Here is a 12545-nt window from a genome sequence, read left to right as displayed (position 1 = left end):
ATTTTTCTTATCACCATCTGTAATATTGACAGAAATGATGCTAAATTTGCTTTTAATTTTAGGTCGTTCTAACGGGAGTAATGCTTGCTATCGCCACATTCACAGTTGTCTTTCTACTTACACATAGAGTGACAGCACAAGACAAACCTCACATAATATTTATTTTGGCTGATGACTTGGTAAGTAATAACTGATATTGATCACTTTAAGTTAATTCAATCATTAATTAGTAAAAAGAACATACCACTAGTATTTCATATGTATTTTTGATACTGTATATCAAAAAGAAATATAAGCAAAAGTAAAATCAAAGAAAATTACGGGAAGAACAGAATATATGAGGAATCCTTGAATTAAAATTTAAAAAAAAAAAAAAAATGAGTTTTGTTTGACATTGTGAAAGCATGGTAGACTTCCAAACCGTACGGATTCAATAGTGAAACCGGAAGTAATAAATATAGAACATATAATATTAAAACCGGAAGTTCTAATAGTTTTACTACTTCCGGTTTTAGTAGAAGAATAAGATCTTGGAAGGAATCTATTCGTGGTATCCTAAATTCCCATTAAAATATCATTTCTCGTTATCTCTCACTATTTTGGCTATATGAAGTTTAATATTGAAACTGCAAGTGGTCCTTGGTTTCTACAACTTTCGGTTGCAGTAAATGAATACATTCGAAATCGGAATTTATTCTTGCTATGCTGAACCCACACCAAAAAATTGCTACTCGATATCTATTTATTATTGTTTATTTCACTGTCGATGAGTGTTGAAACCGAACAACAGCGCCGTAACTTTGATTTTTTCTGGGAAGGCAAGCATTAATACATGTATTTGGGCCCCCTAACAAAGTTGTATTTCTAATTCTTGGGCCCCCTCTTTCCACCTTTCTCTTACTCTTATGGGAATCCCGGAGCCTGTGGGCTCTCCCGCACGGCAAGGTTTGCGGGGCCGTTAGTTACGGGTCTGGGCCCGTTCCATACATGACAAATTAAGAAGACAATATTGCAAAACTCAAAGCCATACGAATAAATATTATTTCTAGGGCCCCTAATAGTCGATTCCGAAAACCGTTTTTCCCACATCTTTTACCGTTTTGGCTCTGATACGTGTCGACAGACAGACTGATATATCGATTTTATAAGATTTCCCTTCTTATACATACAATTACCAGGAACTACGAATCCTCTCGCATATGCGTATTATGCCTTTTTCTTCTAAGTTAAGCATATTGATTAACTTAGAAACTGCTGATTCGTGTGTAAATGATAGAACACTTGTAGTTACCAACACCTAAGTTGTGTGAGCTGGTAACACTGTAGAAACATATGCAGCCCTGGGCGTTGTTAGTGCTGTGTTAGGTGATCACCTTAATATGTAAGGTGGAGTAGAATGAAGGCGTGTGTTGAAACGAGCAGACGATGATTACGCAAGATTACAGAAATCTTGGAGTTTCAAACAGACCAAATTGTGTGTGTGTGATAGTCGGAGCAAGTGTATTTAAGGAAAGTGTACAGAAAAAAACAATAAAACAAGCATGGGAGGAGATGAGGTACAAGAATGTAAAAAGTAAGTGTTCGTTGTGTACGCGTATTCATGGGTTCATGAGTAGTGTGCCTGTAAAACCATCGACTGTGCTACAGATGTTCTAGTTAAGCCATCAGATTTCTTTATAAGTTGTTTGTGAACCTATTTGTTTGCAGTTTCCCTAACTGTTCCTTCTCCTCTCTGTATGGTTTACTGAGAAAGGAAGCAGTAAAATGTGATCTCATACAGCATTTAGTTGGAAATTGCTGTATTAGACTAGCTGTGAGAACTTGTATGTCGCGGGTTTGAATTCTCCTCATGGCCATTACCCTTTCGTGGCTGTTAACTATTGCCCTTTCACTATTCATTTTTTAACCTTTCAACATTATCATAATTTATTTGGATCATCTCATTTAGCCTAAAGGCAAAAACCATGAAACATAAAATCCCATATACGAGGGAACTACGCGTACTCCCAAAAAAAAAAAAAAAAAAAAAAATGTTTATCACTTTATTTCAGATCTCGATAAGATGAGTTTGGTGTCTAGGGCTTTTATTTTCAAAAATATGATCGCTCATCACTCGGGAACCGGAAGTCTGTACAACATAATATTTTACAGGTTTATATAGCAAGTCAAGGTCTATCACCGTACAAAGTTTGATTCCGATCGGATGAGTTCGGATTAACTCGTACAAATATATATAATGTGCTTTACTTTTTAGGGAAAAATCAAATTAAGGACGAGAACAAAAATTGTAATCTTACAAAATATATTTGCCTAACCATAGTTTAATATCGCTTATGCTTCTTGAGTGCATTTCCTGTCGGGCTCATTTGACAATCAAATGAATAAATGCTTCTAAAACTTTAGCTTTGAACACTAGAACGAAGAATCCTGAGATTTTTGAATAAACAGCATAATAAACAATATCTTTTGTTTTTAGTTTCGTCGATTTTCAGAAGTATTTTAGGGAAAGGGATATACTGTTGTCTTTGAAGATTATATAAGCAATAGTGCCAGTAGATTCTTTTAGGAAGAATTTAGGCACATTTAATTGTCTTCAAGAAATGAATAATCTAATGTTAAATTTAGTTTTGTTGCGTAATGCAGGTAAGCAATTCACAGAATAGCATTGCAAACCCTAATGATCTCTTCAGTGGCACTAGTAGAACGAAATAGCTTTGTCTTGTAAATTTTATTTTTTCGTAATGATTTCGTTCCATACATACAAAGAGTAAGAGAAATTACTTTTTTCTTTTCTTTTCTTTTTCTTTTTTTCTTTTTTTTTTTTTTTGCACAGAGTAGTGACAATCATATGTGTCATATAGGACATATTGGAACTCTACCAATAAGAAGTGAGAAATAGTGTTCTAGTAGTCGTCTGTCCCCATTGCCTCCCCATTACTTACGCCTATGTGTATTGCACACCTAATACATCTATGTAATACAATAATATGTTAATACCTAAAACACGTTCACAATATATAAAACTCATGGGAAGAGATTGAAAACATGAGATGTCTCTAGATTATAAATAATAGTGTTGCCACGAGACGAGACGAGACTTCAGACTGTCTCGTCTCGTCTCGAGCAAAGCATGTCTCGTCTCGCATCTCGTCTCGAAAAAATGTGCTCGTCCCGTCTCGTGTCTCGTCTCGAGAGGTTCTGTCCCGTCTTGTCTCGTCTCGTCTCGTTTGTCTCGTCTTGTCTCGTAAAAAATATAGCAGCATACCATGGGAACGAAAGTAAAATGTAGCAGGCTGCACCATGCTTATCAAGATACATCTAAGTTACAAGTATTACCCAGAACACACAAGACAAGAAATGTCATGGTAGCTACACCGTAAAACCTTCACCTCCGGTGTATGTGGTAGTCGGTTCGATCTCGGTTAGTGCCATGTGAGCTTTGTAGTGGACAAACATCGAAAGTGTGTGGGGGCCGCGGTAGCTCAGTGGTAGAGCGTTCACCTCTGGTGCTTGGGGTCTCGGGTTCGATCCCAGCCCCCGCCAAGTGAACTTTGTGGTGGACAAACACCGTGTGCGTGGGTTTTCTCGGGGTTCTCCCGTTTCCTCCCACTTTCTTCATTCCACCATTTCATTCATTACTCATCATCACGGTCTCCTTTAGCCTAACCGGCATAACGTGGGACGTAAAACTTAAAGATTTCATTTTTCGAATGTGTGTGTTTTCTCGAAGGTGTCTAGTATCCTACCACTTTCTTCATTCCACTAATTTTCCCATCATCATCCATTCGGGGTGGGCTAAAGTTGCCTAAAGGTTTTAAAAATAAATTCAAATAAGCTCACAAGGCAAGGACAAATAGTTCACAAGATAATATATTTCTGCTGTTAGTTGTCTGAGGCTTCTCGACCCTGGCGTTTTTTTTTTTTTTTTGGTTTTTTTTTTTACATTCTGAAACATTGAAAATTGTTTCACCAGTTTCAATACACAAATATACAGTAAATTGCTCATAGGTACGTCGAAGATGAAGACACTAATGTCAAATAATGTTTACACGACAAGCAAAGTTCGATGTAAAAGTGTCACCATCCCCGACAGTATCGTATACTATCAGCTCACTTGCTTTATAGTGTCTGCATACACACACACACACACACACACACACACACACACACACACACACACACATATATATATATATATATATATATATATATATATATATATATATATATATATAGAGAGAGAGAGAGAGAGAGAGAGAGAGAGAGAGAGAAAGAGAGAGAGATGGAAAGATATATAGATAAATAGAGATATAGATATGTGTGTACACTTTGATTTCATATATTCCAGCCTTTAGGTTTCCATACCAATCCAAAAACTACTTTCCATTTTAGCATGTTTAGATTTGTTGCAATTATTATTATTTTTTTTAAAGCTCGGAACCAAATAATTTTATTGAGTAATGGAAACTATTTGATTGAAATTGTATATGTTACTGCACAGTAAACTCTACTTAAAGTGCTATAGTAATGGGAGCTGAACGACACATCTGACCAAAGAGTGCTTGGGGCCAGTCTTCACCTCCATGGTACAAATCTGTTCCCATAACCGCGGGGTGCCACTATATGGTGGTTGCCCCGTTTGTGGAACAAACTCATGACAGTACACCCAGATTAGCTAGTGGTCTAAAAAAAAGTTGATTTTTGGGTGGCCATTTTGGATTAAAGTTTCTTATATTGTCGTGATCTATTCACAATCATACAACGTACATCTTCATACCAAGCCGAGCGGGCCCGGGTTGAGTCCAGGAAGGGTCATGTGTATGGATTTTAACAGCATTTATTTTTTCGTATTGTGTCAGGGGGCGAAATCGTACGGGATAAAAGGATTTCAGTCTGAAAAAATTGGAGAGAATATCCTCCCCAGGATACTTTCATGGGAGTAAGGAATTAGTAAAAATATAGGATATACATTTTATAGCAGGTTTAAAATTATGGTTTGACTATCCTATTTCTTTTCTGTTAATTATGTTCTTCAATGTTCGAATTTTGATCATTCTCATGATATTTTCTGTTTTCAACGGAGTTCCATGAATATTATACCAAATGTTCTTTACTCTCTGTAAGAAACCATTTCTGAAGACAATTCAGGTCCTAATGAATATTATTCACTAAGAAAGGGAAGTATTCCCCTCCTCTCAACATGGAAGCAGAGGGCAATTTCGCACTCTGGTCAGATCAAACATTTCCGCGTAACAAAAGGAAGGTCCTCCTGTAAAACCTCTTCACTTTAAGTGTTATTGTTAGTATCATAAATTTGCTGAAAGCAAACAATTTGAAGGGTTCGTCGATAATATCTTTGCTTTCTTTGTCCTTCGCCCGCCTTTCAAACGAAGAGGTGAATTTTACAACATGACTGCTGTATAATAAGCGAGCGATTGGTAAAATGGTAAAAGTGTGTTTTTATGTGTATGTATGTGTGTGTGAGAGAGAGAGAGAAAGAGAGGACAAAATTTTAGTTGCAAGATGACATACTTCAATTGTCGTTTTCGGTTAATTTCGGTTCATATAGCAAAAAGAATACCGCCACCAGAGAATAAAGACAAGTGTATCTGTTCTGTTCTCTTCCGCCATCTCAGCCAGAACTTTCAACTACAGCCTGTAATGAGTGTAGACCTTATCCAGTTTTCAAATTGAATAGATGGTGGTGGTAGTTCGGTTTCTTGACCTTGTAAAAATCTTTCCTGTCTTTGATTTTGTTTGTCATCATTTCAGCCAGAAATGAAAAAAATGAGAATTCCTCAGTTTACAGCAAAGGGAATTGGGGACAAGACATTAAGGATGATATTCCTGGAAGCTCATGTATCACGATTGTTTCATTCAATAGACAGAGGACACTTTTCTATGAAGCCTTTTCAACATGTTTTCTCACAAAGGGGATTTTCCTTTTGCAATCTATATGACCACTGGCAATTTCAATCCTGGCTATTCCCACTAGCGTTTTCATTTTCGAGACACGAGACGGGACAAGTAGTCTGTCTTGTCTTGTGTCTCGTCTAAAAGGATCTTGTCTCGTCTCGTGGCAACACTAATTATGAATAGTCATCTTTGGTAATAATTGATTTTATAGTGTCGAATACGACACTTGATAAAACAAGATATCTCCATTTTCCCCCACACAATAGAAAAGCAAAATAATATAATGCGTATTTATCCCCAAGGCTTTAACAAAGTAAATCAACATGCATTCAAAAAATAACGCCTCAAAGAAAGAGAAGTAGAATATTTACGTAATCGTGCCATTTTTCGGTTCTCCAAAAACACTACCTAGGACCAACGTAAAGCGTTCTTCAATTGTCATGCTTCTATCAAATGCAGTGCCTACTTTGGCAACAAGGAAGAGAAGCAAAATACACGTGCCGTATGTGCCATGTTATCGCTCTTATCAGGACAAATAATGCTAATTTTGTGTGTCGTATACGACACTTAGTAGCGTCGAAAGACGTTATCGCCGAATCCTTAATGATGGCGTTGCGTTAAAAATTCATCAAAAGAATTACTCAAAATTATAATTTTGTATACAATTTTCATATACTATAAATTTAATGTAAGGAGATAATAGTCTCTAAAAATGCCTCTATGAACTGAACATGTTTTTGCTTCTTTTAGCCTAGAAATCAATCGCGCATTTGAACTTCAAGATTTCATTTTATCATAATGACATAGGGTGAGTTCGCCACTAGTCGACCTCCATCCAATAGTCGACCATTTTTGTTTACTATTGTCTATATAAAATATATCTGATGGTCTTTTGGAGCGAAATATTATTATTGATAAAGCTTGCATCATATACTACCAATGACATTCATTGTTTAACTCTCTCTTGTTTAGCTGGTCGTCTTCGACCAATATGTTTCGACGTATCTGTTGAATTACGACTAAAGTGCGCACTTTACGACAGCGTGTAATGAGAATCTTGTGTTCTTGATGTTTTTCATTTTTCTGAGGATATAGATAGTACGTGAGGTAAGAAATGTTTTAGTTACATAACTAAGTTAGTCTAGAAGCTGTACCAGCATAATTTGTCAATAACTAGAAAGTATTAAATGAAAAAATACGCGTTAAAATGTGATCGAAATTTGGCATTTTTCCTTTCCCATACAAACCAATTGTCGACCAAGGGTGGTCGATTATTGGATTATTTGAGAGTGCGCCAAATTGCTTCAAATTATTCCTTGTTTGGTATTAAGGCCTGTTTTTCAACATGCATGTATAAAATTTTCGATTTCGTGACATATTCTAAAAATCGATCGCCTGTTCCTCATGTTGGTCGACTATTGGAATATTTCTTGCCAGCTGTCGACCACACTGTTTCATACTGTGTTTTGTATTTTGCTGACTAGATTTTGTTCAGTAACATTAGTTGAAAGTTTCTTTTTCTGACAATCCATTTCAATGTGGAACCAATTTTTTTTTAACACAAGAACAAGAAGCCCTCCTAGCTGATATAATGGCTAGCACGCGTGCCATGATCTTAAGACTTACCTCACCAGTACGAACAATCTTTTCATTCTAGAAGATCCACGTAGAATTTTTAACGCGTATGAATCTTCTTTTCAATTCTGCCCATCATCCGGGAAAATTTTGGGATCAAAGGGCTGGAAGAATATTTATGAGGTTCAAGATAAGGAAAAGTTAACGCTTACTTTTCTAGGGACGTTTAGTGCTTCGAGAGAAACAGTTGCTCCAACGATTGTTTATCCATACAAGTCGCGAGTACTTAGAGATATTGGGCCTTATGCAGAATCGTTCTGACGCGTGATTAGTGCAATACTAAAGCGTTCGACTAACATGCGTTCCCTGCAGTAGTCAGGCCTTTAGTATGACTCTAATCATACGTCAAAACGACTCTGCATAAGTCGCATTGTGTCCAATATTCCCTCTTCGATTGTGGTAGAACGATCCGAATCTGGCTGGATGATTAGCGAGACATTCTTTGAGTGGGTCGCCAACGGTTTCAATAAATGGCTATTAGATTACGATGTACCTAAGCCTGTAATACTTTTCATCGACGGTCACAAAACTCACTTAAATTATGAAGTAAACAAATTTTGTGACAACAACGAGTCCATATTGTATGCCCTGTACCCTCTTGCAACCATGCGAAGTATCCGTCTTCAAGGCGTTAAAAACAAATTGGAAATTCGTTGTCCGCAGCTATCTAACGTAACATAATTTATCTTCTGTTACAAGAGTTCAGTTTGCACCACTTATTGCAGAAGTCCTAGCAACAGCAGCTACACCGTCAACAATAATGTATTTCGCAAATGTGGACTGTATCATTTCAATCCGGACGCCGTTGACAACACAAAATGCATTAAGAGTGTATGCAAAAACAAAGAGTACTTCCACTCAGCTAAACGTTAGTGAAGAAGATGATCTTACTGCAAGAAATGTTATTACTGTGTACAAGGGTGAATTTCAAAAAGCTGCAGTTGACTTCAACACAGGCCTTGAAGTTTTGAAACTTCCAGCAGATGAGCCGATGGACGAAACACTACAAACTGATGATAGAAATGCCAGCTTACCAGTAGATGACGAAGTTGTAGTTGGTGAAATCCCTGTATTTGATGATTACAATGAATACTTACCTCAATCTACTCTTACTGTTAGTCAGGGTTTACTAAATGAACTTCTCCAGTCATTGACTGCTGAAGCCAATCCAAGTGTAACAACTGAAAACAGTGAATATAGCACCTATTCTACCAACGAAACCTGAGGAATCAGCCACCATTGCAGTACAGAAGAAAGAGGAAATCAGTATTGTGCCAAACGAAGAATCAGTTGTTTGTCTGCTTCAACAACAGAATCAGAGAGGCCTTTAATTATTCTGAGAAAGGAAGCTTCTATTCCAGAATTTGTGCCATCAAATGAGAAGAAAGGTAACACATCACAACTCCACTGAATGAACTGAACCTATGAAGGATATTCAGCAATATACTTATTCTCCCAAAGAACATTCTACTGAAGCTCTGGCTTATATACCAGAAGCATACCGAGAAACAAAGGACATTGAAAGCGAGTTGTTCCTGGACCAAGTGAATCAAATCAGAAGAATATCGCAACACCTAAAATTATCAGACCAATATATATATATATATATATATATATATATATATATATATATATATATATATATATATATATATATATATATATATTGTGGCAGTATCCGTTTTTAAATCGAAAGATTATGTATAATAATTTTATTTTATCAATTAATGTTTATTTATTTTGCGAAGATCGCGTTTTATAAAATAATAAGGTGAAGGTGAATAATGGTTACGAGTTAAGTTTAATGCAAGCTGAGGAAAAGTTATTATTCAATGGTCAGCGAAATGATGTAAATAAAATGTTTCATTGAGAGTCTGCCAATGCAGGAAAGCAATGCATACAATGCGTCAATTCTTGCATAGGTCAAATTCTGTAAATTATGAAAAGAGAGATTGTAAGCTTTTGTGAACATTTCACACATTCACGGATATGAGGAAATTGCTTAGAATCGGGAAATCGGAGTGTGTCGAGAGTTGCAGTTTTTGAGTCTTGACACAACGAAAGAATTCGTTCTTCCAAGTGAAAGGAGGTCACAAGTGCTGTCGAGCAGACGACAGGAGAAAATTCTAGAAGGACCAGGTTGAACAAAACCAGGAGACGAGAGGTCTTCAGGAGGAGTCTTGGATGATTCTACAGATCAGTCATTGAGAGCAGTCTTGGATCAGTCTCTGAGATCAGTCTAGAGGATCAGTCCTTAGGATCAGTCATTAAGATCAGTTTTGGTGATCAGTCTTCGAGGAGTTTACATGATCAGTCTTTGATCAGTGAATACAGATCAGTCTTCGACAGTCAACTGACAGTCAACCGACAGTCAACTTAGAATTCAATATTCTATCTACGGAGATCGTCGAGTCGTCTTTAGCATTTGGGAGTAAACCAAACTCAATGCTCTACTACAGCAACCATTCATAAGAAGTATCAACCTGGCGATACTAGATACAACACCTAGGTCAACAGCGAGCGTCATCTGAAGAGATAAGATATGTGTTACTCCTATTCAGGGCTCAAATGCTCAACACTCGATCGGCGATACTCGACTGGCAAAGTTTCCGATTATCCGTAATTACATCACAACACTTACATTCACAATTTTTATCTAAGAGAAATATAATTGTTATTGAATGATTGAAGTAAATGTTTTATTACCAGAATTAATCCCCAATTGGTATGTGGAAATTAAGTTAACCTCTCGCACATGTATATGAGATCATACCCACTCATCCTAGATGGTGGGTGAGTGGAAGGTGCTCAGTATCACTCAATTAGCATCCCCAAATTAGGCACAGAGTGACTGGGTTGTCAATATATATATATATATATATATATATATATATATATATATATATATATATATATATATATATATATATATATATAGAGAGAGAGAGAGAGAGAGAGAGAGAGAGAGAGATAACGGCAACTTTTAAAAAGCATCTGTTTTGGCCCAAGAGTCCAGTCAAAAAACCTAAGAGGAAAGTAGAGAAGATACCGTTTGCAATTAGCTTAGAATAATATCGCCAAGTACCGACTGCAAAACAAAACAGAAAAAACTAGAGGAGGAAAAGAAACGCAACAGAGATTAAAGAAAGGCAAAAAAGAGCACGAAGACGGAAAATCCTAAGAAAAGATCGAAGAAGAACTGTAGAACAACTGCTGTTGTAAAACATCACAATAAAGATGATTTAATTTACTATGGCGATGGAGCCATATGCAGAGGATGTGGAGTGATAATTAATGATTTTGCCTTGGAAAGTGAGGATAAACTAGTGGGTTGCGATGAATGGGATAAATGGTTCCATTTTCGATGTACCGCTGGCTATGCATGGAAAGATCTCGCAGATAAGCTGTTCCTATGTGCAGAGTGTACCATATACATTATTTGAACAAACAGTGAGGAACTTATTGTTATTACATGACAAGATAACTCAATGTGCTAAAGTAACTCAGAAGAGAAACCTTATCATATATAAGATGATAACTCGGTGTGCTCAAGTAACACAGGAGAGAAACCTAACACGGGAGAGAAATCTATTTCACAGGGGGAAACGTGAACACGTAGGATTTTTTAAAAAATTATTAGTGACTCCCCTAGTAGTAGAGATAACTTAGAAACCGCTTGCTGTAAGCTTGAATTACAAGTCGGCCAAGCTGGCATCCAGCTTGATTGGAAAACGTGCAAGAATGCCGCAAGCTGGATTCCAGTTACGAAGTTACATGGAGGCAACCTTGCATTCAGTGTTCCATTCAAACTTGACGCAAGCGTTTTACAAGTTAAGTCAAGTCAATAGTCAATGAACGTCCATTGATAGTATGACAGTTTGCGAAGGTTCTAAAACATCGCTTGCAAGTACAGCAAAAGGCAGATTGTATGAAAGCATACGTTTCAAGTGCAAGCGTAGAAAGCCAAAAGCCAAGCATGCACCAACTGGCCGAAAGTTTTCTTGTTACTAGGGTCGTACTTTGTTTAGAATTTGTAAAGCTATAATAAGTGATAAGATAACGTTGTTTCACGTGGAAGAACCATTTAATAATCAAATCCATTATTCCAAATAAAGTAGCTATGTATCAAACCCTAATAGCCTAATCCTTTAATTTATAACCACTAAGGAGGAAAACTTAGGGAAAATTAGATAAAATCTGTATCATCGTTTTGTCAAGTTCAGATGTCACGAATAATACAATTTCTAAACATCATCTAACGCAATCAATTACTTCTAAGCGATAGAAATGATAGAAATTGCACGCGGTTGGCTAATAGCATGAATACGGTCGACTACTGAATGACGATGGTCGACAAGTGGAAATTTTGATAAGTTTTCGTAAAACGCATTTTTATGTCTGAAAATTTTTAAAAGTGAGCAGTTAACACATCGTATGGTACAAAAGAACCCAAATGAAGCAAATAATTCACTTTTGTCAAATATTATGAAATCATCACGTTTTATAAGTATTCAGAAGTAAGATTTTTTTTAAGCGGTCGACTATTGGCGAACTCACCCTCCTATTCTAATCATCAGTATTTGGCGAATTCTAATCATCAGTATTTCTTCATTCACTATACGAACTTTGATTTTTGAAAGTATAATATGTTACATATATTAAGTTGGAGACATTGAAAATGTTACATTTTTCAAGAAATTACTTATATTGAAGAAAGTAATATGATGCTATGGGCATTCGTAAAAATTACATGCATTAATAAAGGATTCGGGCCACCACACTAAACTCTTTTGCTTTCAGTTCTTAAATCAAATTGAATCATATCATGCTGTAGTTATTACAGAAACATTTATTTTAAGAAATATAAACAAAATTATAATAGACCCTAGTCGTTTTCGAAAAAAAAATGTATCGAAGGAAACACCCCACGAACAAACTACCTCTTCAGATATTTTAAACGAAAAATGATTATACCATATTGAAGACTTGTTAAT

At 36.3% G+C, this 12545-nt stretch overlaps 1 protein-coding gene across 5 annotated transcripts in view; it reads left to right on the top strand.

Annotated features, from left to right (window-relative positions):
* LOC145673208 (arylsulfatase I-like) overlaps positions 1 to 12545 on the top strand; it is a 58364-nt gene that overhangs the window by 16424 nt on the left and 29395 nt on the right. For 3 of the 5 annotated variants that reach the window (XM_081742688.1, XM_081742687.1, XM_081742689.1), the window contains exon 2: positions 63 to 179. In XM_081742688.1, the coding sequence (XP_081598814.1) occupies positions 81 to 179 (99 nt within the window). In that variant the 5' untranslated portion in view covers positions 63 to 80. Of the gene's footprint in view, positions 1 to 62; positions 180 to 1389; positions 1574 to 12545 lie in introns of those variants that run through there. The other 2 variants (XM_081742690.1, XM_081742691.1) reach the window with 2 other exon arrangements.

Source organism: Thermobia domestica, chromosome 16 (assembly GCF_964235325.1).
Source record: "Thermobia domestica chromosome 16, izTheDome1.hap1.1, whole genome shotgun sequence".
Lineage (NCBI taxonomy): Eukaryota > Metazoa > Arthropoda > Insecta > Zygentoma > Lepismatidae > Thermobia > Thermobia domestica.
This window is presented reverse-complemented; position numbering and strand designations above follow the sequence as displayed.